The 16,416-nt window shown below is 44.4% G+C and overlaps 1 protein-coding gene across 1 annotated transcript in view; it reads left to right on the forward strand.

The window, feature by feature from the left end:
- Positions 1-4,363: 4,363 nt before the first annotated feature.
- LOC141110179 (RING finger protein 207-like) overlaps positions 4,364-16,416 on the forward strand; it is a 32,536-nt gene continuing 20,483 nt past the window's right edge. The window contains exon 1 of the mRNA XM_073601387.1: positions 4,364-4,615. Within this exon, the coding sequence (XP_073457488.1) occupies positions 4,412-4,615 (204 nt within the window). The 5' untranslated portion in view covers positions 4,364-4,411. The remainder of the gene's footprint in view (positions 4,616-16,416) is intronic.

Below are 16,416 nucleotides of genomic sequence, written 5' to 3' on the forward strand. Positions count from 1 at the left end.
AAGTTTTTGGAAAATGTAGAAATAAAATGAAAATGTATATATGTATATTTTTTACACAAATTTGTCAATTCATAATATATTTATTACACATAGCATGTATTTTTATACCCCAAAATACATTCTGCTACTCCTCCCGAATAATACCACATGTGTGAGACTTTTACACAGCTTGGTCTCCATACAGAGGCCCAACATCATTGCACCTTCGGCGCTTTAGGAGCATAAATTACATATTTCCTGACTACCTATCACACTTTTGAAGGCCCTGGGGCACCAGCATAATAGATTTGCCCACAAAATGACCCCATTTTAGAAAGCAAACACCTCAACTTATATTCTATAGGGCATTATGAGTCTTTTGAACATGTCATTTTTTCCAAAAATTTTTGGTAATTGTGGAAATAAAATGAAAACAAAATAAAAATATATTTTTACAGTTGTCAATTTATAAGATACTTCTAACACATAGCATGTACAAAGCAAAAAATTACACCTAAAAATACATTATGCTGCTCCTCCTGAGTATGGCAATAATGTGTCAGATTTTTGCCTAGCCTGGTCATATACAGAGCCCCAACATCCAAGTAGCACCTTCAGGCGTTCTAGGTGCATAAATTACACATCTAATGTCTTGACTACCTATTACACATTTGAAAGCCCTGGAGCACCAGGACAATAGAAATGCCCACAAAATTACCCCATTTTGGAAAGCAAACACCCCAATGTACATTCTATGAGGCATTATGCGTCTTTTAACATGTCATTTTTTCCACAAGTTTTTGGAAAACGTGAAAAGAAAATAAACTTATTTTTTTTCTTTGCACAAAATTGTTCATTTGTAAGATATTTCTAACACGCAGCATGTACATAGCAAAAGTTAAACCCCAAAATACATTCTGCTGCTACTTTTAAGTAGAAGGCCCTAGAGCACCAGGACAATAGAAACGCCCACAAAATGACCCCATTTTGCAAAGCAAACACCCCAACGTGGCAGTGTTTAGTTAGTGGTGCCTCTTGCTTAGGTGTTGAAGCCACTGGAGCCTTTCAAAAAGGTGTGTCTATGTAATGACAGATCATGTGACACTTAGATTGCACACAGGTGGACATCATTTCACTAATTATGTGACGTCTGAAGGTAATTGGTTGCACCAGAGCTTTTTATGGGCTTTATAACAACAGGGGTGAATACATACGCACATGCCAATTATCAGTTTTTTATTTCTAAAAAATAGTTTTATGTACTGTATGTATTTTTCTAATTTTACTTCACCAACGTAGACTATTGTGTTCTGATCCATCAAATATAATTCAGATTAAAAAAAAAACAGTAAACTAAAGTCTGTAATGTAACAAAATAGGTAAAAAGCCAAGGGGGTGAATACTTTTGCAAAGCACTGTATAAGATATTTCTAAAACACAGCATGTAAATGGCAAAAATGATACCCCAAAATACATTCTGCTACACCTTCTGAGTATGGCAATACCACATGGGTGAGACTTTTACACAGCCTGGCCACTTACAGAGGCCTGACATCCAAGTAGCACCTACAGACATTCCAGGAGCATAAATTACATATCTAATTTCCTGACTACATGTCACAATTTTGAAGGCCCTAGAGCACCAGGACAGTGGATTTATCCACAAAATGACCCCATTTTGGAAAGCAAACACCCCAAATTATATTCTATGAGGCATTATGAGTCTTTTGAACATGTCATTTTCTCTACAAGTATTTGGAAAATGTAGAAATAAAATCAAAATGTATATATATATTTTTTTTTTACACAAATTTGTCAATTCATAAGATATTTCTAACACATAGCATGTACATATTAAAAATTGCACCCCAAAATACATTCTGCTACTCCTCCTGAATAATACCACACGTGTGAGACTTTTACACAGCCTGGCCTTCATACAGATATTTCTCTATGGTAATCCTCCTCCATCATCTATAATAGAATCCTATAGAAAATCGCACTGTCTCTATGGTAATCCTCCTCCGTCATCTATAATAGAATCCTATAGAAAATCGCACTGTCTCTCTATGGTAATCCTCCTCCGTCATCTATAATAGATTCTTATAGAAAATCGCACTGTCTCTATGGTAATCCTCCTCCGTCATCTATAATAGATTCTTATAGGAAATCGCACTGTCTCTCTATGGTAATCCTCCATCATCTATAATAGATTCTTATAGAAAATCGCACTGTCTCTATGGTAATCCTCCTCCGTCATCTATAATAGATTCCTATAGAAAATCGCACTGTCTCTCTATGGTAATCCTCCTCCGTCATCTATAATAGATTGTTATAGAAAATTGCACTCTCTATGGTAATCCTCCTCCGTCATCTATAATAGATTCTTATAGAAAATCGCACTGTCTCTATGGTAATCCTCCTCCATCATCTATAATAGATTCTTATAGAAAATCGCACTGTCTCTCTATGGTAGTCCTCCTCCGTCATCTATAATAGATTCTTATAGAAAATCGCACTGTCTCTATGGTAATCCTCCTCCATCATTTTATAATAGATTCTTATAGAAAATCGCACTGTCTCTATGGTAATCCTCCTCCATCATCTATAATAGATTCTTATAGAAAATCGCACTCTCTATGGTAATCCTCCTCCGTCATTTATAATAGATTCTTATAGAAAATCACACTGTCTCTCTATGGTAATCCTCCTCCATCATTTTATAATAGATTCTTATAGAAAATCGCACTCTCTATGGTAATCCTCCTCCATCATTTATAATAGATTCTTATAGAAAATCGCACTGTCTCTATGGTAATCCTCCTCCGTCATCTATAATAGATTCCTATCTTAGTTCTCCTCCTATAAATCTCTATGGTAATCCTCATCTATCCGCTCTGTATCTCCGCCATTCTGTATAATAGACTGGTATAGAAGGTCGCAATATATCTCCCTCACTCTCCTCCATCTTCCACACTGTATATTCCCTGTCTCCTCTCTCATATACTATAGATAATCTGATCGCTCTCTCCCCTACATCTGCTCTTCGCTACGTCTCCGTACAAACTACTTCTTCTCAGCAACCTCCACGTTTTCCCCCTGAAACACTAGAGGACAATTTTCCTCATATCCGGGCTCCGGCCGGTGGCCATTTTGTCTATGACTGAATCCCTTGTATTTAAAGCGGGGGGTTCACCCACACCGCCAAAAAAAAAAAAATATTAAAAGCCAGCAGCTACAAATACTGCAGCTGCTGACTTTTAATACATGGCCACTTACCTGTCCCGGGGTCCAGCGATGTCGGCAGGGGACGCCGAGAACCCGCTCGGTTCTCGGCAGCTGCCGCCGACATCCTAGGTGAGGGAATCAGGAAGTGAAGCGTTGCGGCTTCACTTCCCGGTTCCCTACTGCGCATGCGCGAGTCGCGCTGCGCGTCCCAAGTGGTCCCCGCTCTCTGCTGGGAGCTGTGTGTTCCCAGCAGACAGCGTGGTTGGGACGGGAAGAGGCATAGACCCCCATGGGAGTCTATGCCGGAAGTGGGTGCAAATACCTGTCTTTGACAGGTATCTGCACCCCCCTCCCCCCTGAAAGGTGCCAAATGTGACACCAGAGGGGGGAGGGTTCCGAAAAGCGGAAGTTCCATTTTTGTGTGGAACTCCGCTTTAATGGGAGAGATTTCGCAGACGCTAGAGAACAAAATCGTCCTTGCTGAGGCTCCGGCCGGAGGCCGCCATGATACAGAGGACACTATCACCTCATATAGCTGTAATGGGGGAGAAAAAGGCGGGAACGTTTTCTGTGTAATGATCAAGATTAATAATTGGTTGTGCACCATCTCTTCCCTTATGTACAACACCCTGTGGAAATAAATATTACAAAATTGCTTATAAATGTAAAAAACTGTGCAGTGTGTTCCACAAATGCATATTACCTGTGTGTGTGTATGTAGATAGATAGATAGATATAGATATATAGATATATTGATATAGATATAGATAGATATATATATATAGATATATATATATATATAGATATATATATATATATCTATATATATATATATATATATATATGTGTGTGTGTGTGTGTGTATACCCACACACACAGTATCTCTCTCTCTCTATATACACACACACACTATATCTTTATATATATATATATATATATATATATATATATATATATAATATTATATTAGGGTTGCCACCTGTCCGGGATTCACCCGGACAGTACGGGTTTTGAAACATGTGTCCAGGTCTCTGGCCGTCTGAGACCCGGGCACATTATTCAGACCCGCCGGTGGCTCTGTGCGGCGTGCCTTGCCTACACAGGTGGACCTCTAATTAACTTCCCTGACGAATCATAGTAATGGAATGCCGCAGTTGTGCGGGGTATCTTTGTTCCCGCACGCCGCCCATGAGCTCCACTTTTCATGACAGACCCGACATCTCTCCCGCTGTCCCCAGCTGCAGGACACAGACACGGTGCAGAGAGAGTGCTGTGGAGTGAACCCGCCCCTCCTCCTCCTGCTGCTGTGTTGTTTTCCTGTGTACACAGAGGAGGAGGAGGTGGGGAGAAGGCTCACCATGCTGCCGACAACGCTGCCGGACTGAGATCATTTATCAACAAATCCACAGTGAGTCTTCCAGAGGATGGGGGGCATGAACAAGAGGGTGAGGGTGGAACTAGCCCACAGTTCACTTTGAGTAATGGGGGGGGATATCTTCTAGGGGGCACTTTAATACCTGTGCTACAAGGGGGCTTGGATATGAAATCCAGACCCCTTAGCACATATCATCTCCCCCCAATATTAAAGAGATGTCTACCATGGTACCCCACAAGAGATGTGAAAAATTGCTCCAGGTGCCCATACTAGAGCCCCCCTTCCAAGCAAGTGGAGCAAAGTGTGGATTCCAGGTAACAGGACATGTTCACACTATGAAAACACAGGAACGTTCTGTACGATTCATATGTGACCCGGTTGCAATTTCAGCCCAACTATGTCTGCAGTCTCTGATTATCTCCTGTACTATGTCTGCAGTCTCTGATCATCTCCTGTACAATGTCTGCAGTCTCTGATCATCTCCTGTACAATGTCTGCAGTCTCTGATTATCTCCTGTACTATGTCTGCAGTCTCTGATCATCTCCTGTACTATGTCTGCAGTCTCTGATCATCTCCTGTACAATGTCTGCAGTCTCTGATCATCTCCTGTATTATGTCCGCAGTCTCTGATCATCTCCTGTACTATGTCCTCAGTCTCTGATCATCTCCTGTACTATGTCTGCAGTCTCTGATCATCTCCTGTACTATGTCCGCAGTCTCTGATCATCTCCTGTACTATGTCTGCAGTCTCTGATCATCTCCTGTACAATGTCTGCAGTCTCTGATCATCTCCTGTACAATGTCTGCAGTCTCTGATCATCTCCTGTATTATGTCCGCAGTCTCTGATCATCTCCTGTACTATGTCTGCAGTCTCTGATCATCTCCTGTACTATGTCTGCAGTCTCTGATCATCTCCTGTACTATGTCTGCAGTCTCTGATCATCTCCTGTACAATGTCTGCAGTCTCTGATCATCTCCTGTATTATGTCCGCAGTCTCTGATCATCTCCTGTACTATGTCCTCAGTCTCTGATCATCTCCTGTACTATGTCTGCAGTCTCTGATCATCTCCTGTACTATGTCTGCAGTCTCTGATCATCTCCTGTACTATGTCTGCAGTCTCTGATCATCTCCTGTACAATGTCTGCAGTCTCTGATCATCTCCTGTACAATGTCCGCAGTCTCTGATCATCTCCTGTACTATGTCCTCAGTCTCTGATCATCTCCTGTACTATGTCTGCAGTCTCTAACCATCCCCTGTATCATGTATGCAGTTTCTTTCTCCTGTATTATGTCTGCAGTTTCTTACCATCTCCTGTACTATGTCTGCAGTCTCTGACCATCTCCTGTATTATGTCTGCAGTCTCTGATTATCTCCTGTACTATGTCTGCAGTCTCTGACCATCTCCTGTATCATGTATGCAGTCTCTGACCATCTCCTGTATTATATCTGCAGTCTCTGATCATCTCCTGTATCATGTCTGCAGTCTCTGACCATCTCCTGTATTATGTCTGCAGTCTCTGATCATCTCCTGTATCATGTCTGCAGTCTCTGACCATCTCCTGTACTATGTGATTGTCTGCACTCTCTGACCATCTCCTGTGCTATGTCTGCAGTCTCTGACCATCTCCTGTACTATGTCTGCAGTCTCTGATCATCTCCTGTACTATGTCTGCAGTCTCTGACCATCTCCTGTATTATGTCTGCAGTCTCTGACCATCTCCTGTATTATGTCTGCAGTCTCTGACCATCTCCTGTACTATGTCTGCAGTCTCTTACCATCTCCTGTATCATGTATGCAGTTTCTTACCATCTCCTGTACTATATCTGCAGTTTCTTACCATCTCCTGTATTATGTCTGCAGTCTCTGACCATCTCCTGTATCATGTCTGCAGTCTCTGACCATCTCCTTTACTATGTCTGCAGTCTCTGATCATCTCCTGTATTATGTCTGCAGTCTCTGACCATCTCCTGTATTATGTCTGCAGTCTCTGACCATCTCCTGTACTATGTCTGCAGTCTCTTACCATCTCCTGTATCATGTATGCAGTTTCTTACCATCTCCTGTACTATATCTGCAGTTTCTTACCATCTCCTGCACTATGTCTGCAGTCTCTTACCATCTCCTGTATCATGTATGCAGTTTCTTACCATCTCCTGTACTATATCTGCAATTTCTTACCATCTCCTGTATTATGTCTGCAGTCTCTGACCATCTCCTGTATCATGTCTGCAGTCTCTGACCATCTCCTGTACTATGTCTGCAGTCTCTGACCATCTCCTGTACTATGTCTGCCGTCTCTGATCATCTCCTGTACTATGTCTGCAGTCTCTGACCATCTCCTGTACTATGTCTGCAGTCTCTGACCATCTCCTGTATTATGTCTGCAGTCTCTGACCATCTCCTGTACTATGTCTGCAGTCTCTTACCATCTCCTGTATCATGTATGCAGTTTCTTACCATCTTCTGTACTATATCTGCAGTTTCTTACCATCTCCTGTATCATGTCTGCAGTCTCTGACCATCTCCTGTATCATGTCTGCAGTCTCTGACCATCTCCTGTACTATGTCTGCAGTCTCTTACCATCTCCTGTACTATGTCTGCAGTCTCTTACCATCTCCTGTATCATGTATGCAGTTTCTTACCATCTTCTGTACTATATCTGCAGTTTCTTACCATCTCCTGTATTATGTCTGCAGTCTCTGACCATCTCCTGTATCATGTCTGCAGTCTCTGACCATCTCCTGTACTATGTCTGCAGTCTCTGACCATCTCCTGTACTATGTCTGCAGTCTCTGACCATCTCCTGTACTATGTCTGCAGTCTCTGACCATCTCCTGTATCATGTCTGTAGTCTCTGACCATCTCCTGTACTATGTCGGCAGTCTCTGACCATCTCCTGTACTATGTCTGCAGTCTCTGACCATCTTTTGTACCATGTCTGCAGTCTCTGATCATCTCCTGTATTATGTCTGCAGTCTCTGACCTTCTCCTTTATCATGTATGCAGTCTCTGACCATCTCCTGTATCATGTCTGCAGTCTCTGACCATCTCCTGTATCATGTCTGCAGTCTCTGACCATCTCCTGTACTATGTCTGCAGTCTCTGACCATCCCCTGTATCATGTATGCAGTTTCTTTCTCCTGTACTATGTCTGCAGTTTCTTACCATCTCCTGTACTATGTCTGCAGTCTCTGACCATCTCCTGTATTATGTCTGCAGTCTCTGATTATCTCCTGTACTATGTCTGCAGTCTCTGACCATCTCCTGTATCATGTATGCAGTCTCTGACCATCTCCTGTATTATATCTGCAGTCTCTGATCGTCTCCTGTATCATGTCTGCAGTCTCTGACCATCTCCTGTATTATGTCTGCAGTCTCTGATCATCTCCTGTATCATGTCTGCAGTCTCTGACCATCTCCTGTACTATGTCTGCACTCTCTGACCATCTCCTGTGCTATGTCTGCAGTCTCTGACCATCTCCTGTACTATGTCTGCAGTCTCTGATCATCTCCTGTACTATGTCTGCAGTCTCTGATCATCTCCTGTATTATGTCTGCAGTCTCTGACCATCTCCTGTACTATATCTGCAGTTTCTTACCATCTCCTGTACTATGTCTGCAGTCTCTTACCATCTCCTGTATCATATATGCAGTTTCTTACCATCTCCTGTACTATATCTGCAGTTTCTTACCATCTCCTGTATTATGTCTGCAGTCTCTGACCATCTCCTGTATCATGTCTGCAGTCTCTGACCATCTCCTGTACTATGTCTGCAGTCTCTGATCATCTCCTGTACTATGTCTGCAGTCTCTGACCATCTCCTGTATTATGTCTGCGGTCTCTGACCATCTCCTGTATTATGTCTGCAGTCTCTGACCATCTCCTGTACTATGTCTGCAGTCTCTTACCATCTCCTGTATCATGTATGCAGTTTCTTACCATCTCCTGTACTATATCTGCAGTTTCTTACCATCTCCTGTATTATGTCTGCAGTCTCTGATCATCTCCTGTATCATGTCTGCAGTCTCTGATCATCTCCTGTACTTTGCAGTCTCTGACCATCTCCTGTACTATGTCTGCAGTCTCTGACCATCTCCTGTACTATGTCTGCAGTCTCTGACCATCTCCTGTATTATGTCTGCAGTCTCTGACCATCTCCTGTATTATGTCTGCAGTCTCTGACCATCTCCTGTATTATGTCTGCAGTCTCTGACCATCTCCTGTACTATGTCTGCAGTCTCTGACCATCTCCTGTACTATGTCTGCAGTCTCTGACCATCTCCTGTATCATGTATGCAGTCTCTGACCATCTCCTGTATTACGTCTGCAGTCTCTGATCATCTCCTGTATCAGGTCTGCAGTCTCTGACCATCTCCTGTATCATGTCTGCAGTCTCTGATCATCTCCTGTACTATGTCTGCAGTCTCTGATCATCTCCTGTATTATGTCTGCAGTCTCTGATCATCTCCTGTACTATGTCTGCAGTCTCTGATCATCTCCTGTATTATGTCTGCAGTCTCTGATCATCTCCTGTACTATGTCTGCAGTCTCTGATCATCTCCTGTACTATGTCTGCAGTCTCTGATCATCTCCTGTACTATGTCTGCAGTCTCTGACCATCTCCTGTATTATGTCTGCAGTCTCTGATTATCTCCTGTACTATGTCTGCAGTCTCTGACCATCTCCTGTATCATGTATGCAGTCTCTGACCATCTCCTGTATTATATCTGCAGTCTCTGATCATCTCCTGTATCATGTCTGCAGTCTCTGACCATCTCCTGTATTATGTCTGCAGTCTCTGATCATCTCCTGTATCATGTCTGCAGTCTCTGACCATCTCCTGTACTATGTCTGCACTCTCTGACCATCTCCTGTGCTATGTCTGCAGTCTCTGACCATCTCCTGTACTATGTCTGCAGTCTCTGATCATCTCCTGTACTATGTCTGCAGTCTCTGACCATCTCCTGTATTATGTCTGCAGTCTCTGACCATCTCCTGTACTATGTCTGCAGTCTCTTACCATCTCCTGTATCATGTATGCAGTCTCTGACCATCTCCTGTATTATATCTGCAGTCTCTGATCATCTCCTGTATCATGTCTGCAGTCTCTGACCATCTCCTGTATTATGTCTGCAGTCTCTGATCATCTCCTGTATCATGTCTGCAGTCTCTGACCATCTCCTGTACTATGTCTGCACTCTCTGACCATCTCCTGTGCTATGTCTGCAGTCTCTGACCATCTCCTGTACTATGTCTGCAGTCTCTGATCATCTCCTGTACTATGTCTGCAGTCTCTGACCATCTCCTGTATTATGTCTGCAGTCTCTGACCATCTCCTGTACTATGTCTGCAGTCTCTTACCATCTCCTGTATCATGTATGCAGTTTCTTACCATCTCCTGTACTATATCTGCAGTTTCTTACCATCTCCTGTATTATGTCTGCAGTCTCTGACCATCTCCTGTATCATGTCTGCAATCTCTGACCATCTCCTGTACTATGTCTGCAGTCTCTGACCATCTCCTGTATTATGTCTGCAGTCTCTGACCATCTCCTGTATTATGTCTGCAGTCTCTGACCATCTCCTGTACTATGTCTGCAGTCTGTTACCATCTCCTGTATCATGTATGCAGTTTCTTACCATCTCCTGTACTATATCTGCAGTTTCTTACCATCTCCTGTACTATGTCTGCAGTCTGTTACCATCTCCTGTATCATGTATGCAGTTTCTTACCATCTCCTGTACTATATCTGCAGTTTCTTACCATCTCCTGTATTATGTCTGCAGTCTCTGACCATCTCCTGTATCATGTCTGCAGTCTCTGACCATCTCCTGTACTATGTCTGCCGTCTCTAATCATCTCCTGTACTATGTCTGCAGTCTCTGACCATCTCCTGTATTATGTCTGCAGTCTCTGACCATCTCCTGTATTATGTCTGCAGTCTCTGACCATCTCCTGTATTATGTCTGCAGTCTCTGACCATCTCCTGTACTATGTCTGCAGTCTCTTACCATCTCCTGTATCATGTATGCAGTTTCTTACCATCTCCTGTACTATATCTGCAGTTTCTTACCATCTCCTGTATTATGTCTGCAGTCTCTGACCATCTCCTGTATCATGTCTGCAGTCTCTTACCATCTCCTGTACTATATCTGCAGTCTCTGACCATCTCCTGTACTATGTCTGCAGTCTCTGACCATCTCCTGTATCATGTCTGCAGTCTCTGATCATCTCCTGTATTATGTCTGCAGTCTCTGATCATCTCCTGTATCATGTCTGCAGTCTCTGATCATCTCCTGTACTATGCAGTCTCTGACCATCTCCTGTACTATGTCTGCAGTCTGTGACCATCTCCTGTGCTAGGTCTGCAGTCTCTGACCATCTCCTGTATCATGTCTGCAGTCTCTGACCATCTCCTGTACTATGTCGGCAGTCTCTGACCATCTCCTGTACTATGTCTGCAGTCTCTGACCATCTTTTGTACCATGTCTGCAGTCTCTGATCATCTCCTGTATTATGTCTGCAGTCTCTGACCTTCTCCTTTATCATGTATGCAGTCTCTGACCATCTCCTGTATCATGTCTGCAGTCTCTGACCATCTCCTGTATCATGTCTGCAGTCTCTGACCATCTCCTGTATCATGTCTGCAGTCTCTGACCATCTCCTGTACTATGTCTGCACTCTCTGACCATCTCCTGTGCTATGTCTGCAGTCTCTGACCATCTCCTGTACTATGTCTGCAGTCTCTGATCATCTCCTGTACTATGTCTGCAGTCTCTGACCATCTCCTGTATTATGTCTGCAGTCTCTGACCATCTCCTGTATTATGTCTGCAGTCTCTGACCATCTCCTGTACTATGTCTGCAGTCTCTTACCATCTCCTGTATCATGTATGCAGTTTCTTACCATCTCCTGTACTATATCTGCAGTTTCTTACCATCTCCTGTATTATGTCTGCAGTCTCTGACCATCTCCTGTATCATGTCTGCAGTCTCTGACCATCTCCTGTACTATATCTGCAGTTTCTTACCATCTCCTGTATTATGTCTGCAGTCTCTGACCATCTCCTGTATCATGTCTGCAGTCTCTGACCATCTCCTGTACTATGTCTGCAGTCTCTGATCATCTCCTGTACTATGTCTGCAGTCTCTGACCATCTCCTGTATTATGTCTGCAGTCTCTGACCATCTCCTGTATTATGTCTGCAGTCTCTGACCATCTCCTGTACTATGTCTGCAGTCTCTTACCATCTCCTGTATCATGTATGCAGTTTCTTACCATCTCCTGTACTATATCTGCAGTTTCTTACCATCTCCTGTATTATGTCTGCAGTCTCTGACCATCTCCTGTATCATGTCTGCAGTCTCTGCCCATCTCCTGTACTATGTCTGCAGTCTCTGATCATCTCCTGTACTATGTCTGCAGTCTCTGACCATCTCCTGTATTATGTCTGCAGTCCCTGACCATCTCCTGTATTATGTCTGCAGTCTCTGACCATCTCCTGTACTATGTCTGCAGTCTGTGACCATCTCCTGTACTATGTCTGCAGTCTCTTACCATCTCCTGTATCATGTATGCAGTTTCTTACCATCTCCTGTATCATGTATGCAGTCTCTGACCATCTCCTGTATTACGTCTGCAGTCTCTGATCATCTCCTGTATCATGTCTGCAGTCTGTGACCATCTCCTGTGCTAAGTCTGCAGTCTCTGACCATCTCCTGTATCATGTCTGCAGTCTCTGATCATCTCCCGTACTATGTCTGCAGTCTCTGATCATCTCCTGTATTATGTCTGCAGTCTCTGACCATCTCCTGTACTATGTCTGCAGTCTCTTACCATCTCCTGTATCATGTATGCAGTTTCTTACCATCTCCTGTACTATATCTGCAGTTTCTTACCATCTCCTGTATTATGTCTGCAGTCTCTGACCATCTCCTGTACTATGTCTGCACTCTCTGACCATCTCCTGTACTATGTCTGCAGTCTCTGATCATCTCCTGTACTATGTCTGCAGTCTCTGACCATCTCCTGTATTATGTCTGCAGTCTCTGACCATCTCCTGTATTATGTCTGCAGTCTCTGACCATCTCCTGTATTATGTCTGCAGTCTCTGACCATCTCCTGTACTATGTCTGCAGTCTCTTACCATCTCCTGTATCATGTATGCAGTTTCTTACCATATCCTGTACTATATCTGCAGTTTCTTACCATCTCCTGTATTATGTCTGCAGTCTCTGACCATCTCCTGTATCATGTCTGCAGTCTCTGACCATCTCCTGTACTATGTCTGCAGTCTCTGATCATCTCCTGTATTATGTCTGCAGTCTCTGACCATCTCCTGTACTATGTCTGCAGTCTCTTACCATCTCCTGTATCATGTATGCAGTTTCTTACCATCTCCTGTACTATATCTGCAGTTTCTTACCATCTCCTGTATTATGTCTGCAGTCTCTGACCATCTCCTGTATCATGTCTGCAGTCTCTGACCATCTCCTGTATTATGTCTGCAGTCTCTGACCATCTCCTGTACTATGTCTGCAGTCTATGACCATCTCCTGTATCATGTATACAGTCTCTGACCATCTCCTGTATTATGTCTGCAGTCTCTGATCATCTCCTGTATCATGTCTGCAGTCTCTGATCATCTCCTGTACTTTGCAGTCTCTGACCATCTCCTGTACTATGTCTGCAGTCTGTGACCATCTCCTGTGCTAGGTCTGCAGTCTCTGACCATCTCCTGTATCATGTCTGCAGTCTCTGACCATCTCCTGTACTATGTCGGCAGTCTCTGACCATCTCCTGTACTATGTCTGCAGTCTCTGACCATCTTTTGTACCATGTCTGTAGTCTCTGATCATCTCCTGTATTATGTCTGCAGTCTCTGACCTTCTCCTTTATCATGTATGCAGTCTCTGACCATCTCCTGTATCATGTCTGCAGTCTCTGACCATCTCCTGTATCATGTCTGCAGTCTCTGACCATCTCCTGTATCATGTCTGCAGTCTCTGACCATCTCCTGTATCATGTATGCAGTTTCTTTCTCCTGTACTATGTCTGCAGTTTCTTACCATCTCCTGTACTATGTCTGCAGTCTCTGACCATCTCATGTATCATGTCTGCAGTCTCTGACCATCTCCTGTATCATGTCTGCAGTCTCTGACCATCTCCTGTATCATGTCTGCAGTCTCTGACCATCTCCTGTACTATGTCTACACCCACTGTTCACTGCTGCGCGTGCCACATTACTACTCCCCTAGGGCACACAGAGGTGTCCCGGTTATTTTACCATCTTATAATGTAAAAAAAAAATGCCAAGCCCCGCTGAAGTGTTCGGGTTTGGCTCGAAGAAAAGGTGACAACCCTAACATGGATAGATCACCACCCCCCAGACTGACAACCCACAAAACAAAATACTAACAGCTCAGATTGACCCCCGACCAACTGAAAGACCAGACTGAGCCACCGCCACTAATACATGTCATCCCCAAAATAAAGACAATGATAACTGCTTGCTAGCGGCTTGCTTTTCCACCTCTATGGCAGTTGGTGGGTTAAAATTGTGTCCTCCCACAATAGTAATAATGCAGACTGTGAAATTGTGTATACTCTCTTCTAATAATGCAGGCCGTGAAAATAGGTATCACCCCTCTTATAATGCAGGCTGTGAAAATAGGTATCACCCCTCTAGTAATACAGGCCGCCTGTGACATCCAGCCAGCCTGTGGCAACCATCGTGTGCCCCCTGTGACATGCAGCCTCTCCTGTGAAATCCAGCCTGTGGCCCCCCGTGACATCCAGACTTCCCCCCCCACGACATCCAGACTTCCCCCCCGTGACATCCAGACTGCCCCCCCCGCGACATCCAGACTGCCCCCCCCCGCGACATCCAGACTGCCCCCCCCCGCGACATCCAGACTGCCCCCCCCCCGCGACATCCAGACTGCCCCCCCCGCGACATCCAGACTGCCCCCCCCCCGCGACATCCAGACTGCCCCCCCCCGCGACATCCAGACTGCCCCCCCCCGCGACATCCAGACTGCCCCCCCCCGCGACATCCAGACTGCCCCCCCGCGACATCCAGACTGCCCCCCCCGCGACATCCAGACTGCCCCCCCCACAACACCTAAGCAAGAGGCACCACTAACCAAACACGGCCATGAAGACCAAGGAACTCTCCACACAAGTGAGGGACAATGTTGTTGAGAAGTACAAGTCAGGGTTAGGTTATAAAACAAATATCCAAATCTTTGATGATCGCTAGGAGCACCATCAAATCTATCATAACCAAATGGAAAGAACATGGCACAACAGCAAACCTGCCAAGAGACGGCCGCACACCAAAACTCACGGACCGGGCAAGGAGGGCATTAATCAGAGAGGCGGAACAGAGACCTAAGGTAACCCTGGAGGAGCTGCAGAGTTCCACAGCAGAGACTGGAGTATCTGTACATAGGACAACAATAAGCCGTACGCTCCATAGAGTTGGGCTTTATGGCAGAGTGGCCAGAAGAAAGACATTACTTTCAGCAAAAAACAAAATGGGACGTTTTGAGTTTGCGAAAAGGCATGTGGGAGACTCCCAAAATGTATGGAGGAAGGTGCTCTGGTCTGATGAGACTAAAATGTAACTTTTTGGCCATCAAAGAAAATACTATGACTGGCGCAAACCCAACACATTACATCACCCAAAGAACACCTACCCCACTGTGAAACATGGTGGTGGCAGCATCATGCTGTGGGGATGTTTTTCAGCAGTCGGGACTGTAAAACTGGTCAGAGTTCAGGGAAAGATGGATGGTGCTAAATACAGGGATATTCTTGAGCAAAACCTGTAGCACTCTGTGTGTGATTTGAGGCTAGGACGGAGGTTCACCTTCCAGCAGGACAATGACCCCAAACACACTGCTAAAGCAACACTTGAGTGGTTTAAGGGGAAACATATAAATGTGTTGGAATGGCCTAGTCAAAGCCCAGACCTCAATCCAATAGGAAATCTGTGGTCAGACTTAAAGATTGCTGTTCACAAGCGCAAACCATCCAACTTGAAGGAGCTGGAGCAGTTTTGCAAGGAGGAATGGGCAAAAATCCCAGTGGTAAGATCTGGCAAGCTCATAGAGACTTATCCAAAGAGACTTGGAGCTGTGATAGCCGCAAAAGGTGGCTCTACAAAGTATTGACTTTAGGGGGGTGAATAGTTATGCACATTGACTTTTTCTGTCCTATTTGTTGTTTGCTTCACAATAAAAAAAAATATCCTAATGCCGCGTACACACGACCGGACTTTACGGCATACTTGGTCCGGCGTACCGGAGTCCGTCGGACAATTCGATCGTGTGTGGGCTCTAGCGGACTTTTTTTTCTCAAAAGTTTGACGGACCTAGAAATGAAACATGTTTCAAATCTATCTGACGGACTCAAGTTGGATGGTCCGACTCGAGTCCGGTCGAAAAGTCTGCTCGTCTGTATGCTAGTTCAACGGACAAAGACCGACGCTAGGGCAGCTATTGGCTATGAACTTCCTTGTTTTAGTCCGGTCGTACGTCATCACGTATGAATCCGTCGGACTTTGGTTGATCATGTGTAGGCAAGTCCGTTTATTCGGAAAGTCCGTCGAAAAGTCCGCCGGACCAAGTCTGCCGTAAAGTCCGATCGTGTGTACGCGGCATTAAAGTTGTGGGCGTGTTCTGTAAATTAAATGATGCAAATCCTCAAACAATCCATGTTAATTCCAGGTGGTGAGGCAACAGAACACGAAAAGGGGGGATACTTTTGCAAGGCACTAAATCCAGTTGAATGTGACCAACTACCACTAGATATACCGTGAA

The sequence above is a fragment of the Aquarana catesbeiana genome, linkage group LG10 (assembly GCF_042186555.1).
Source record: "Aquarana catesbeiana isolate 2022-GZ linkage group LG10, ASM4218655v1, whole genome shotgun sequence".
NCBI lineage: Eukaryota > Metazoa > Chordata > Amphibia > Anura > Ranidae > Aquarana > Aquarana catesbeiana.